Below are 14,962 nucleotides of genomic sequence, written 5' to 3'. Positions count from 1 at the left end.
GTGAGCAGGACACTGTGGATTTCTACATCTGAATTGTAGGCATCACTTGTCAGTGTTTAGTTTTGAAGAGAAAAACAATAGGACTAAAATTTCTTTCTTGAATGTTTGTAGAATTCTTTCCTATAGTCTGAAATTTAAAAGAAGTTAGTGGACTATGATTAGGCGTGGTTCTCTTTCTTAAGTTTTCTGGAGCACCATGCCCATTTTCACTTTTCACATTGAAGACTCTATCTAGAGGAAAAATTTCCCTCTTATGTTTTGATTAATGACATTGTCGATTCTGTTCACATAATATGATTTAATTTTTCACAGACTTTAACTTTTGGCTGTTTTTAGTGTCTCTCATTTCTTTTTCATCATTTTCCTCTCCTTATATTTTTTCTTTGAGTTCTGGTACAGTTCTAGAGTTTCTCATTTCAAGAATGATGAAACTAACAAATATTTATTGAGAAGTTATTGCGTACTAGGAATTATACTAGTTTATGTATATACTAGTTATAAAATATGATTTATAAAATATAAATTATTTAAAATGGTTTGATAAATTATAGTAACAAATAACATAAATGTTATATATTATTGAAATGTGTTAAAATAATATATAATTATATATAATATATAAGTATAAATAATAAATACAGATTAAAATGTATTTATTGTTACAGTAAGAACTCTTAACATGAAATCTATCCTTTTAACTTTTTGTGTGCAATTCAGTATTGTTATCTATAGGCATAATGTTGTACAGCAGATCTCCAGAAATTTTTTGCACTATTATATATATTTTATATCATTTACTTCACATAGCATAACTGTGAGACAAGTACTATTGTTATCCTAATTTTACAGTGATAAATTTTATTTTCTGCATTGTTTGCTATTTGTTCTAAATTGCAGTTTGAAATTTGGCATTCATATTATTTGACCTTCATAATTGGTTGCTTAGCTTTAAAGTTGAGACTTAAAATCATATTTTCCAAACATTTTTTCTTTTTGATGTAAATATGCTTTAGAAAGCTTCTGTAAGCGGTCCCTTTAAAGAGATTATCTCATTTTCAGAATGCTTTCTGTCATGTGTTTTTTTCTCATTTCGCAGTGAGAGTGTGTCTTTGGTCACCTAGTATCGTCTTTGTTAGTTCACAGACCTGTTTTGTGTTCGGCCTGTAGAATGTTTAAATTTTTTTTCCAGCCAACATTTAATATTAGGACAGTCAGTGTAAAAATATGATTCTCCTACTTCTCTTAAACAATGTGAAGATCTGGCAACACTGGGCTGACCTTCCCATTTGGTAACAACCTGCTGACACTGAATAGTAACTCACAGCTACCACAAGCTCACGGGTCTCATCGTGTCCTATATTCTTTTAGGCCTGACCCACATGTCACTTGGCTGCCCACATTGATGTTAGACTTCATGACTTCTGTCTTATAGTCAAGAAAGAATTGAACTGGTTTCTGTTAGGGAATTGTAAGACTCCTTGGCTAGATCTTTTCAGAAGTACCTCATATCTGAAACACAAGAAGAGAGGAAAATGAAACAAAGCATGTTTCAGTAATACACTGCTAGTTCAGAGATGATTTTCCCAGGGAAAATGTCTTATTGATGGAGTTTTGGGTAGTTATATCAGGAAGCTCATCACAGGCAATAGATATGAATGAAATGCCTGGGAAAGTAATTATCTCTGTTTTACTCTCCTGGCCCTAACTTCTACATCCATGACCTGATTGAATAAATCCTGCCACCTCTGCGACAGCAGGAGTTGCTGCAGACTGCCCATCCACAGACGTGCAAGGCCAAGTGGTAAAATGTCTGTTAACCCCTTGGTCTATACTCACTGCCAGCCCTTCCACCTCTCATTTAGGTGATGTTAGCAGAGGTCTTTTCCTATTTACTTCCTCAGTACACTGCTGCCTTTCAAATGGAGAGAGGAGTTGGAATCAGACCTTACAATCTTCTTTCATTCTAGACCCATCTGTAATACAAGGTCTGGCATAAATTCCTCAGGGTCTATGACTTGTACACAAGTAACTTGCTCTGGTTCCCAGTGTGGGTTCAGGCTTTTCTCTTTTTGAATATTTTATTGGACACTTAATGAGCTCTAGGAAGAGGGAGATCTAGTTCCTGGTGTTCTTGATACCATTTGGACTGGGACCCCACCACACTTTACCCTTCTTGGCAACCCTGAATAGCAAACAGCATCCGATGTAAATATCATTATACTTGATTGATGGAAGTGGAAACATGCAAGCTCTCTGTAACTGATGCAGAAGCTGAAAAGTTCGTATTCTGTGATAGTCAACACATATTTATTGTTCAGCAATGGCTCTGCCGGGTACTGTAGAGATATGGGAGGAGGAAAAGACAGTCCTTTCTCCTCAGGAACTTAACATGCATTTGACAAATGCTGAACACCCACAATTATCATCAGTTTAGATACTCTCAAAAGTAATGTGCATTCATAGATTGTTACACAACTTTTTCTTGCAAGATTCTTAAAGGGTTTTAGAAACTACTGAAGAATCTGGTATTCAAAAAATAGAGTATCTTGGGTTTTTACCTAGTTCCTGGACAGATACAGTTATTCCCTTACCTCCCCAAATGTGGCTCCATTTTCATATCCGACATTGCTAATAGATCACAGCATTTTTTTCTAACTGAGGTCTGTAGTACCTCGGGCTGCCCAGGAAATATTACAGTCAGCCAGTGCCAACTGATCAGAGCCAGCCTGAGAGATAAACTCTATTCTCTATCCTGGGCTGAGACTTTTATTTCTGTTTTCTATTCAGTTTATGGCTTGTTATAGGTGTAAGTAATTGTTGAATCAGAGTAAACAGATTCCATTTTAAAAGCACGTTGTTAACTCTGTGATGGAAAGAAATACTTCAAGGACTCTGGGGTTTACTTAGGTGTTGAAACAGGCTTTTGACCAATTGAGACTGGGGAACTTTGGGAAGGCTTATTTCATCTCAGGGAGGTATTGACTTCCCTTGCTCAGCATGGAACAAAGATCACTTGCAGTAAATAGTATAGTCTGTTGTAATAAAAAAAAGAAAAACCTTAATGTTCTAACCATGTTTTGAAACACCTTTTGGTAAAAATAGAGCAATTTGAATTTCTCCCGTTTCATTTGTAAGTCCTGAGTTTTCTAATGGTCTCAGACTGACTCTCTGCTTTAAGATGCAGCACCTATTAAATGCTGTGAATTGAATGAATGTGGTTAGCAAATTGTCAAGAGGGTCCTCAGGAAACAAGAAAAGCTCACCCATCTTCAATCTAACTCCCACTTACCCAGAGCTGTGATTCTACTTCTTGTTTAACGATGCTTTTGTTTATACCTTTTATGCTTACTCTTTGCATTGCTGGAATTGATTTTTTTTTTCCTTTCATCTCTAGTGTGTCGTGATGGATTGATGGATCCTTGTGAACCATTTCAGCATGTCAGCTGCCTTGCTAGAGATATAGTTTTCCATATGGGTCATGCTATATGTGTTTATTTCCTTAATTTTTATTATTATCACTTGGTAGAAGCAGATTCAGAGATCATGAGTTAATTTTGTCCTCTGGAATATTAATTAGGGAAAGATAATTTGATTCCTCTTTTAATTTCATATTTTCTTTGACTTGTCCAAGATAGTACCAAGTAACATATAAATGGACTCCCTCATTGACTTAAATAGTATTCAACAGTGATATACAGAAACAACCAGAATATTTGCTCCTTGGAGAAATAGTTCAGTAGTTAATTAACTGGGGTTTCTGTGTCTGGATAAACTATGATTTCTATTTTTTATTATCCTTTACAAAGAGATTCTTTTTTATTGATGGCAAGGGGATCCAGAGGTGGAAGCACATTATTATAATTTAATGTTTCCCACGTATCCTTAACAACTGCTTGCGGGAGAGTTTTTCCCATATTTCTTCTGGGTCCTACAGGATTACAGCCTAACATCGTGCTACTTTACAGGCACTCAGGATTTAAAATCTAATTGTAAATGTAAAACAAACTCACAGTTCTAGATATTATTTAATGCTGAAGTGGACCTGAGATGCCTCCTAGTCCAGTTCCTTCATTTGATTATTTAAAATGAGAAAATGAACTGCCAAAGAGAGATTTAAGTAATTTACTCCGCATCACACACCCCAGATCCCAGATCTATATCTTTTCAGTCTTCCTTTTGTGGCATCCTCACTACCACACTTGAAGTGTAAATATGTTTGTCTAGTTGAAAGAACAATTCACAGCATATAAGATCGTTGCAGATCAACGGTTCTTTAATCTACAAAATAATTTCCCAAGCGTCTTCTCATTTACCCCTTACTATATCTCTATGTAATCAATAAGGAAGATATTAACATTCGTATTTTCCAGTGGTGAACCTGAAACACACAATACTCATTTGCCTAAGTGTACATGACTAATTCACATAGTTTTTTCCATTGTAAAATGGATTAGTAGTACCTACTGCATGTGGATGTTGTAACAAGCAAATCAAATCAAATCAGTGTCTATAAAGTGCCTGGCTAAAGGTTCCAGTTAAGTGGTGTGGGAGGCTGAATTCTAAGATGGCCCCAAGACTCCTATCCCCTGGCATACATGCCTCGTACAATTTCCTCCCCTTGAGTGTGGGCAGGACCTGTGAAGGGGATGGGATGTCAGTCCTGTGATTAGGTTACATTATCTGGCAAACTTGAGATTTTGCAGATGTAGTTATGGTCCCTAATCATGTAACTTTAACTTAAATTAAAATTTAACTTAAAAGGGTGATTGCCAGGCACAGTTGCTCACGCCTGTAATCCCAGCACTTTGGGAGGCTGAGGCGGGTGGATCATGAGGTCAGGAGTTCAAGACCAGCCTGACCAACGTGGTGAAACCCCGTTTCTGCTAAAAATACAAAAATTAGCTGTGTGTCATGCACCTGTAATCCCAGCTACTTGGGAGGCTGAGGCAGGAGAATCACTTGAACCCAGGAGGCAGAGAGGTTGCAGTGAGCCAAGATCGCACCACTACACTCCAACCTGGGCGACAGAGCAAAACTCTGTCTCAAAAAAATGGGTCTGACCTAATCGGAAGAGCCTTTAAAAGGGACTCCAGAGGGCAGGGACAGAAAAAGCAGTAGAGACCCTCCCTTACTGGCCTGGAAGAAGTAAACAGCCAGGTTATTAACTGCTCATGGAAGTAGCAACATGGCAAAGATCTGGGGGCAGCCTCTAGGAGCTAGAACATGTCCCATTAAACAACCATCCAAGAAACGGAGACTGCAATGCGACAGCCAGAGGGAACTGAGCTCTGCCCACCACCAATGAGTGTGGAAGAGGACCCGGAGTGTGAGATAAGATCAGAGGTCCAGCCATCACTGACATTTCGGTCTAGGAGACCCTGGGCAGAGGACACAGCCACACTCTGCTCAAGCACCCGACCTAGGAAACTGTATCATACATTTGTGTTATTTTAAACTGCTAAGTTTGTGGTAATTTGTTACATGGCAATAGAAAGCTAATACCAATGATAACTATTATTAGCATAAATAGTTGGTGGTTATGATGACTGTAACCACAGTGCTAATAATGCTAATAGTAGTAAATTTGAAAGTAAAACCTAAGTTTTAACTCACTTTTACTTATATCAGACTTCACATTTTATTTTATGGCTAGAATTGTATCATTTCTAGCTGCAAGAGACCGGGAGTAATAAGTCTTTTGGGTGTCTGAACAAATTGCGAGGAAGTATCTACCGCTGAGGATGAAGGGGAGACCGATCTCAGCCAGCCAGCTCGTGCTTTCTGCCATGCTTCCGTTCCTCCTGGTCAGCGAAAAAGTAGAATTGACCCTCAAACCCAGTTACTGCTGGATTATTATGACCCTCAAACTTGACAGTGTCAGCTGACACTGATTTGGGGAAAAATTAGGAAGAATATTGATGGCTCAGAATAGAATTGCAATTGTTGAGTGAAGTAAAATTTGGACTTGGGGGTTTTGGTAGTAATCCCCGAGAGCATGCCAGGGTCAAATCCAGGAAATGTAGTGCCTGTTGGTGAGTGAGGGATACAGAGAGGAGAGGGTAGGTGGAAAACAGCATTCTAGGCCCAGAGTTTGAGCTGTCGTGACCCTAGTAGTGATGGAAGACAAAACTTGTTTCAGTGACACCAGCCAAAGTTTATCTTCTCTCTTCCAGAATCCAGAGGACAACATTGTCCTATTGCTGTTCATCCAATCCTTGTTTTTTTCTGTATGTAATCAATTCTATGTGAAAAATACAGATACGTACCACAATAACTAGTAAAGTAAAAGCCTCTGTTTCCTCATGTGTAAAATGGGCACTACTTTTACCTTCAGAGTGTTTTAAAAACTACGTGTGGTCGTGAATGTTAAGCAGCAAGTCAGGTTTTCACTGCCGAATGCATGGGGGCTGTTGCGGTGGTTCTTCTTGCTTGTGCACACTTTTCATTGCTCCTTGAAGTCACAGACTGTGGTTTATATATGCTTCTTTTTATGTCCTATTAGTGTGTCACATAAAAGGTATGCTCTAAAAAATCTTGGATTGAATAATTACAGATACCTTGCAAAAGGGCAATGAGAAGGAAAGTAAATGTTAATGTTTTCCCTGAAGTACACATATTTCTGTGTGTGTGTGTGTGTGTGTGTGCATCTCTATATATTTATCCATGTAGCTATAGATGGACTTGGATACATGGGACCCGTTATTCTGTCTTGCCGGGTGACAGTCTCATTTTTCTTCAGTACCTATCTCTAAAAGTGAAATACTGTCTTGATTCATAAACATACCATGTTTTTCACCAAAGTGAAAAAACAGGATGAAATAAGAAGAATCTACTCGTAGCAGATAGTGAAGTCTGACTTGCCATATGTGTTCACATAATTGTTCATTTATTTATGGGACACATATTGACCTATAATTTAGGGTCAGTGCGAGGCAGCGGGGAGCCCCTCCTGGGGTGCTCAAGGTCCACGAGGAATATGGAGAAGAGCTGCTACAGAGGGACACTCTAGGGGTTGGGGGATGCCAGAGCCTAGAAGGTGTCCATTGCACACTCACACGTGCTGGCCACATGACACTCCGCAGGCTGTGTGTGAAGTAAGAAGAGAGAGCACAGTTCAAGGACTGGGTGACACATCTTTCACTACTAAATTTCGGGAACTTTATGGGCCCAGCGCTCCTTTTACTTAAAGATGGGATTCATGTCAAAAATAGACCTAGAAATAGGACTTATGCAGAGTCAAAATGGTACAATCTCGTTCTTATTTTAGGATGTATAAAATCCTCAATCTCAAAAATGCCCTTATGTTTAATGCGATAAAAAAAATCAGTTTCTTTAAAAAGAAAGTATTTAAGCCTGATATGAAAGGCATAGCAAAGTGAGAATTTGGCCTGTTGATATTCACTTTATAACCAAACCCTCAGTTAGTCTGTCCCATAAATTCCAACATAAGAGGTGTCTAAAATGTCTAAGGAAAAAAATGCTAGAATTCAGACTGTGTTCACAGTGTGCTTTTGTACAAAGCCGAACTGCCCTATGCATTCTCATCAGATAATTCCCAAATGCATGTGACATCTGCCACAGAAATGTAGGACTGTTAGACAGTTTTATTACTACCTCATAAAAATATTTCAAACCCTGTGGGAGTTTTATGAAACCAGCACTCGTCAGTCCTTATCATTCCCAATTTTGAGACCCATGAGATGCGTCTCAGAGCAATTAGAGATGTTAATTTTGAAGCAAACTGTCACATGATAAATGCTTCATTATCTGTAGGCAATAGACCATTTAAAACTTTATCTCTTTCCAAAATCTTTATATCTTTAGATATATGTTTGTAAATTTTAAATCTTTATACAACTGATCCCTTCTTCCTCTGAGTCATTGCTCTACGTGTGTTTCAACAAGCACTGAAATAGGCAGGTAGCTCAATAGATTTCCAAACACTGTTGTGTGGATGGATGCATAAATGGATCAAACAGCCTGTAATGCTGGGAACTTGTAAGTTACAGTGATTATTAAAACATCCTAACCTTTTTTTTTTAATGAAAAGTGGTAGGATGGCTACATATTTTTTACAGTTAGCTATATACACATTTAAGGTGGTAGGGTACATGGAGCACTGAATTCAGAGCTGTGAAGGCTGGTACTGGTCTTACCACCTTGGGCAAGTCTCTTTCTTCCTGTCTCCTTGCTTGATCAATAACTTGAAGTGAGACCATCTCAGTTATGAGGTTCCTTCCAACTGTAAAGTAATCTTTCTTGAAGATGGTGGGTTTCGAAAAATGACACATGAAGGGATAACCTGCACATGAAGGGATAACCCGTGATGTTGATAATCAAGTAATCTCTCTTGTCCTTGTTTCCTTGAGAAATCAACCTCCAATCTGAGGGGTGTGTGTGTGTGTGTGTGTGTGTGTGTGTGTGTGTGTGTGTGTATTTATATATGTATACATTTGCATCAGTTGAAAAAGTGAACAGTTAACTTGGAGAATGAGGGTGTTTCCAGGAGAGACCCTCAGAAGATCCAGGTGGTTTGCTTTGTTACCATGTGTCAAAACTCAGGGAAGGTCAGTTTTTTTTCTGAGAAAAAGTTGTGTGGAAGTTTGAGGTTGGCCAAGAAAACATGAAAATTGGCACCTGGACTATGGACTCCTTAACACCCTTTATCTCACCCTTTTCTTGGAAGAATAAGTGTGCCCCGCTGGCATTACTTTGCTTTTTATTATTGAAGGACATAAACATCTTTCTTCCTGCCCCTGTGGCCACATTGCCATTTACTCCTGTTCAACAGTTTACCCCGAAGCTATTAGTTATCCTTAAAAGAAATTATATGTAATGGAAGAATGAATACAGACTTCTACTAATACAGGACAGAAACCAGAAAGAGTGTAACAGCTGTCCTTGGTGTTTTTGTTGGAAATGTTTGATTAAATATTGAAGTAGAGAGAAAATGAGAGGAGATTTAGGCAAGGAGTATTGAGGGAATAAAAGTAGGCAAACTCAATTATCAAAATATATTTAGAACCTGGACTTAATTTATTGTCAGCAAAGAACATCCATCATGGGTACCCTTTCTTTTCCAATTAATAAAAACCTAACACTGACATTCAACTTTTCTGGGGTTAAGACTGTTTTAAATCTCATTAAGAAAGGTGTTGTCATCCCCTTTTTACAGAATAGGAAGCTAAACCACCCAGAAGTTAAGTGCCTTCCACAGAACAATTCATTTCAACGATGAGTGAGCCTGGAACCAACTTCTGCCAACACTTGTTCCCTTGACCTTTTCTCTGATCCATGTCGTGAGAATTATTTATAGGGTCTTAGTTACTCATTCCTCATAGGAATTTCTTCCAGGGTATGCATACGTATGGGCTACATGTGAGAGAAAAGGTTGCACCTTCACAAAATCATGAATTAAATACACAGCGCTGGTTAGTGCAGATGAATCAATGACAAGAAATAGAAGTTAGCAGGTTCTTCTCCTTTGGAACACGTTTTGTGTAATGGTCAAGTATGAAATGAAATAAGAGAAGCCCTAGGTGGATGGACAGAGCAGGGTGGAGTCGATGTGAGGATGGAAGAGCCAGCCCTATCCGCCCTGCTTAGCGCTTCCAGAAGCCCCTGCAGCGGAAGGACCATGTTCTGCATTTCTTGTGTACAGGGATCCACTTGAATGCCATTCCCTTGACTCATGTGAGCCTCTGCTTCCTGCTGTGCAGCCCCTCGTGTGCTCTGTGAGCAGCTCATTGTCTCCTCATCTGTCATACTTGACTGCAGTTACCCATGTGTCTTTCCTTTCCAAGGCTCTCTCTGTCCTGTTCACAGTTATGCTTCTGTGTACCCGGCACATTGTAGGAATGAATGAATGTTTGATGTGTGGACTCTTTTGAAAGCATAAAACTCAAGTTTCAGAATAACTTTCCTGTTGCTGGGGGTACTGTTTGAAGGAATAATGAGAAGCACGTTGTCAAGAGATTGCCTTTTCTCTGATAATCACATCACTTCTACAGCATTTCACTGCCTGATCCACATTTGATGTAAGCTACTCAATTCCTTCATCTTCTTTTCTTGCTGAAAATTCTTGTCCACGTGAGTCATTATGAAAGCCTGAACCTTGTAGTCATCCTCACAAGGATATGTCAGTGTGCTAACATTTGTGCCAGGTACCGGGGAAAGAAACATGCAAGGCTGCCCTTTGTTGGGGGGGTCCAGTGTTTAATGGGAAGGCAGACAAGTAAACAGTGGGACTGAGTGAGAGGTGCCTAAGGTGTCGGGGGGACAGGCACACATATGAGATGCTGCTTCAGGGATGGTGATGCCAGTAGCATCTTGAAGGGGATTGTGCCATCAGGTTGCACCAGAATGTCTTTTCTAACATGGATAAAGTTGCCAGCTGCCTTTGAGTTTGAGCTAACAAGTCTTATTGCAGGTCGTCTTCATACCAAACATAATAAAAGAACATAGTAAAAGTGTTTGCACTATTAGTTCAGTGAAACATGCTGAAGATTTATTCTGTCCTTGTGACTTAGCAGATGTGTATACACAACTCCTGTGGGCAGGTGCCCTCTGATGAGGGTCAGAGCCCAGCTATGCCCCTGAAAAACAAAGGAGATATCTTAAATGCTACCCTAGGGATGTTTAAAGGTGATTTTGATGCACAGAGGAGGAGGATTCCGTTCTGCCTGGGAAGTCAGAGGAGGCAGCACTGAGCAGGTGGAACTTCTTATGCTGGGCACTGAATCATGGGTAGGAGTTCACCAGGTAGAGGGGAATGGAATGGATGGAATGGAATGGAATGGAACAGAACGGAACGGAGTCGGGGCAGAAGAGCCCTCTGTGCAGATGGAACCATGTGGGCAAAGGCAGGAGGGCAGGGAACAATTTATCTTTCGGGTTTGCTGCTGTGTACATCCTAAATGTGAGGAAGGATGCTGAAAAGGTGGGCTTATGCAGCTGCCTGTGGAGTAGATTTCATTTGGTAGGTAATGAGGAATCATTAAAGGTACTGAGTAAAGGGCACAGACATGATCCGATTAGGGTTTTGGGGAGGAGAACCACTCTGTCACTATGCAAAGGACAGCATGGGATCTGTGGGGTGGGGTTGAGTGTGGACACTGAAGGGTGAGTCCCCATTAGGAAGCATTAACGGTAGTCCTGGAACAAGACAGTGGAGGCCTTAACCAGACAGGATGCAATGGAAAGAAGAGGCAGATTAGAGTGGCACTGAAAAGGTATATTGATGGCACACAAGGATCAGGAGACTGTGAAGACGGTGGGAATGAAACAGCTCTCAGGCGTCCTTCATCAAGGGGGGGTGCATTGACCCCTCCCATGTCAAAAACTTAAAACAAATCACCTGCGTTACAGAAACGCACCCTCACAACAACCATTGAGTAGGTATTGTTTTTCTTGTTAAAGAAGAGGAACTCAGTGGTCAGAGATGTCTAGTAATTTAGCCAAGGTCACACAGCTCATGGTAAGACCTCCACTCATGGGAGGTACCCAGCTTGACAGAGACTACTGAGTCATTCACTGATGACCAGGAGTGAAATGTGGAGCTCAGACCTTCAAAAAGCTGGGATGGCACTGAAAGAAAAATGAGGAATAGTGTATGCCATAGACTGAATGTGTCCCTCAAAATTCGTGTTGAAACTTAATCCCCAATGTAATGGTATCGGAGGTGAGGGCTTTGTGAGGTAATTACAGGTATTGAGGGAGGAATCTTCATGAATCAGATTAGTGTCCTTGTAAAAGAGGCCCTAGAGTGCTCTCCTGTATCTTGTACCATGTGAGAACACAACAAAAGGGCATCATCTAGGAATCAGGAAGCAGGGCCTCCCCAGACAACAAACCTCCTTCCTGCAACTTGGGCTTTCAGCCCCCAGAACTGAGAGAAGTACATTTCTGTGGTTTATAAGCCACCTAGTCTGTGACATTTTGTTATATCAGCCCAATCAGACTAAGAGAGTACAGTAGCTTTCAAGGCCAACTGGATCAAGGGGAAGAAGGACTTTTTTTATTTGTTAAAGATGTCAGCAACTGGCTGGGTGTGGTGGCTCACACCTGTAATCCCAACACTTTGCGAGGCAGAGGCAGGCAGAACACCTGAGGTCAGGAGTTCGAGACCAGCCCGACCGACATGGTGAAACCCTGTCTTTACTATAATAAAAAATTAGCTGGGTGTGGTGGTGTGCGCCTGTAATCCCAGCTACTAGGGAAGCTGAGGTGCTTGAACCCGGCAGGTAGAGGTTGCAGTCAGCCGAGATTGCATGACTGCACTCTAGCCTGGGTGATAGAGAGTGACTCCGTCTCAAAAAAAAAAAAAAAGATGTCAACAACTTAAGCATTTTTATAGGTAGGGCAGAGGGGACCAATGAAAAGAGAGTAGGACATCCTAGTGTGAGAGGAGGGTTGGGCTCAGGAAGGAGGAAGTACACCTGTCCCTTGGACACTGGAAGGGAAGGTGTTGCTGATGAAACTCCAAAGAAAGAAGAGGTCCATGCAGAATACCTCATCACTGGGTTTGAGCTTTTCAGCAACATTGGTGGGAAATAATGAATGCAGACATGGTACCTTAGGGCGCTGGAAAAGGCACTGCACCCGACCCTCTGGGAAGCTGATCTGAAAGGCATGCAGGGCGTCCTGGTGTGGGGAGCTGTGTGGGGAGTGCATCTGGAGGCAGTGAGTCTTACTTCCTGACTTTGTAGCCATGCAGCTCAGCACCCTCAGCGAGAGTCAGCTCCCTGCAATTTGCTTTCCAGGTACTGCTTTAGGGTGTTTAGACTTCCACAATGGGGAAGATAAAATAAATACATTTTAATTTCTAGGAAAATGAAGCACGCAAAAATAAAATCACTTGCTCTATCCACTGTATCATTTGCTTTTCCAGCCTATTTTAGCAGTTACAGAGGATAACTGCTAAGCACACTTGACTCATTCATTTGTAGATTTCATTGTAAGCACAATTAACCCATCCTTAAAAAAAAATCTTGAGAGAAAAGTATTTAAGTTCTTGACTAAATTCAGCTTTCGGAAGGCATCAGTGATTCCACTGATGGTGACTGAGAAGGTTAAATATGTAGATGTTTTCTTCTTGGTGTGTGAGAGACATGTTTGTGTTGGTGGGAGCAGCAGGTGTGTGTGGAAGGAGAGCCGGAGTCCCAGGCCACCACACTGCTTGGGGTGGTAACATGTATTTCCCATGTTCTGCTCTGCCAGGCTGAGTACAATGTGTTGATAACTGACATCTATGCTTCTATCAAATTAAACCTGAAGAGCCTGTCTCTTTTCATTTCAAATAACTTTGCTCTTTCCTCAGGTGACTATCTTTAATCTTTGTTAGAAATGCTTGTTCCCTGGTGCCACAAAGAAATAGCACTCAAACGTAAATTTAATTATCTCAGCAAGGCCATTTTTGCTTTCTGCAGAAAGGGTGCCCCACACAGATGGAACAATGGCAAGAGCACACGTGAACAAAGGAAAAGCAGACATATTTATCCCTTACGCATTTGGGTCGTCCTTACTGCTGTGTCCAGCATCCATTGGCTGGAGTTGGACCTCACAGTCTTAAACTGATACCCTATTTGCTAATAGCTTATTAACACTTTCCTAAATAGGTAAGTGCAAGGGAGAACAAAGAAGAAGAGGAAGTTGCTCACGAAAGGTTTAAGGAAGCAATAACATTTCCAAACAGGGAAGCGGCATAAGCTATGAGCTAAGACTTGCCTGGGCCTCTCCAGACATGCCTGAGTAAGCCAAAGCAACTAACTGGGCTAAAGTGTAAAAACTGATAGTTGATAGGAGGCTTTAGAGTAAGAAGCTATTATTCCTAGTGTGTATTATTTTATTTTTAAACCAAGATGAGCTTTGAAGAGGAACTTTTCTACTTTCTACAATCTTTATCAAGTTTTCAGTTCGTTAGTCTATTTAATCTCTTATGTTATTTTTACACTTCTTATGCCATTTAGACAATCAATTCATAAACACTGAGAAATGCAATTATTATAATTGTTATTAATTATATTGAATTCGGAGGAGTGACACATGTTTAACACTACATTCTATAAAAAATTGTAAGCTTAATTTCAGGAAAGATTCAGTTTTATTCATATAAGTATGTACTATTAGTCAAAAAGTCCCTTATCAAACTCAATGTTTATAAACCAATAGGTGAGTTTTTTTGTGTGCCCACCAGATGCTTATATGCCCACGGGCAGGAATGGTCACAGGAATAACTCGTCCATCCAGCTGGAACTTGGGGATGTTTCTAAATGTTTGATAGAGATCCTGCTATCCATGCAGTCGTGGAGGGACTTGGCTAACTGACATATTTTCTTTAGGAACCGTGGAGCACGCAGCACATCCCGGCCCTGTTTTCAGCCTTCTGTGGCCTCTTGGTCGCCCTTTCCTACCATCTGAGCCGGCAGAGCAGTGACCCATCTGTACTCATGTGAGTGGTCTACGCCTGCGCTCTCTCATCACTGAGCTGGGGGCATGGTTCCTGCAGCTTTGCGCTGTGACTGAGGTGGGGAGACAGCAATTCACTGCCCATTGTGACTTGATTCTCATTATTAAACTAGCTGATCACTCACTAGAGGAGGGGAGGAGAAATACAGGACTAGCCAGAAACTAATAACAATTAAAAGTGAACATCTAGCAAACATTTTAGCTTTGCTCTTTTGATTTTGGAGTAAAATGCACAGTGGCAGGAACAGAAGGCCGATAACACCCAAGCCCTGTTGTGACTTTCCCTTGGGTGAGTTGGATGAGAAGCTACCACCTCAACAATACCCTCTCTAGATCCATGAAGCTGCATCCCTGCCTTTAGTCTAGGCAGTTACCCTGGGGAGACTAAACCAGCACCTCTGAAAGGAAAGATTTTGTTTGATATTATTGTTTTGTTGTTGTTGTTCTCAATCTGGTCAACGCCTTCTGGATTTAAAGTGAGATTTGCACCAAAGTG

At 40.7% G+C, this 14,962-nt stretch overlaps 1 protein-coding gene across 3 annotated transcripts in view; it reads left to right on the top strand.

The window, feature by feature from the left end:
- The window catches only part of PCNX2 (pecanex 2), a 304,697-nt gene that overhangs the window by 99,776 nt on the left and 189,959 nt on the right, over window positions 1–14,962 (top strand). For all 3 annotated transcript variants that reach the window (XM_021931429.2, XM_021931434.2, XM_017953734.3), the window contains exon 16: window positions 14,340–14,449. In XM_021931429.2, coding sequence (XP_021787121.2) covers window positions 14,340–14,449 — 110 coding nt within the window. The remainder of the gene's footprint in view (window positions 1–14,339; window positions 14,450–14,962) is intronic.

This window comes from Papio anubis, chromosome 1 (assembly GCF_008728515.1).
Source record: "Papio anubis isolate 15944 chromosome 1, Panubis1.0, whole genome shotgun sequence".
Classification (NCBI taxonomy): Eukaryota; Metazoa; Chordata; class Mammalia; order Primates; family Cercopithecidae; genus Papio; species Papio anubis.
The sequence above is the reverse complement of the archived record's forward strand: the minus strand, read 5'-3'. Positions and strand labels throughout refer to the sequence as shown.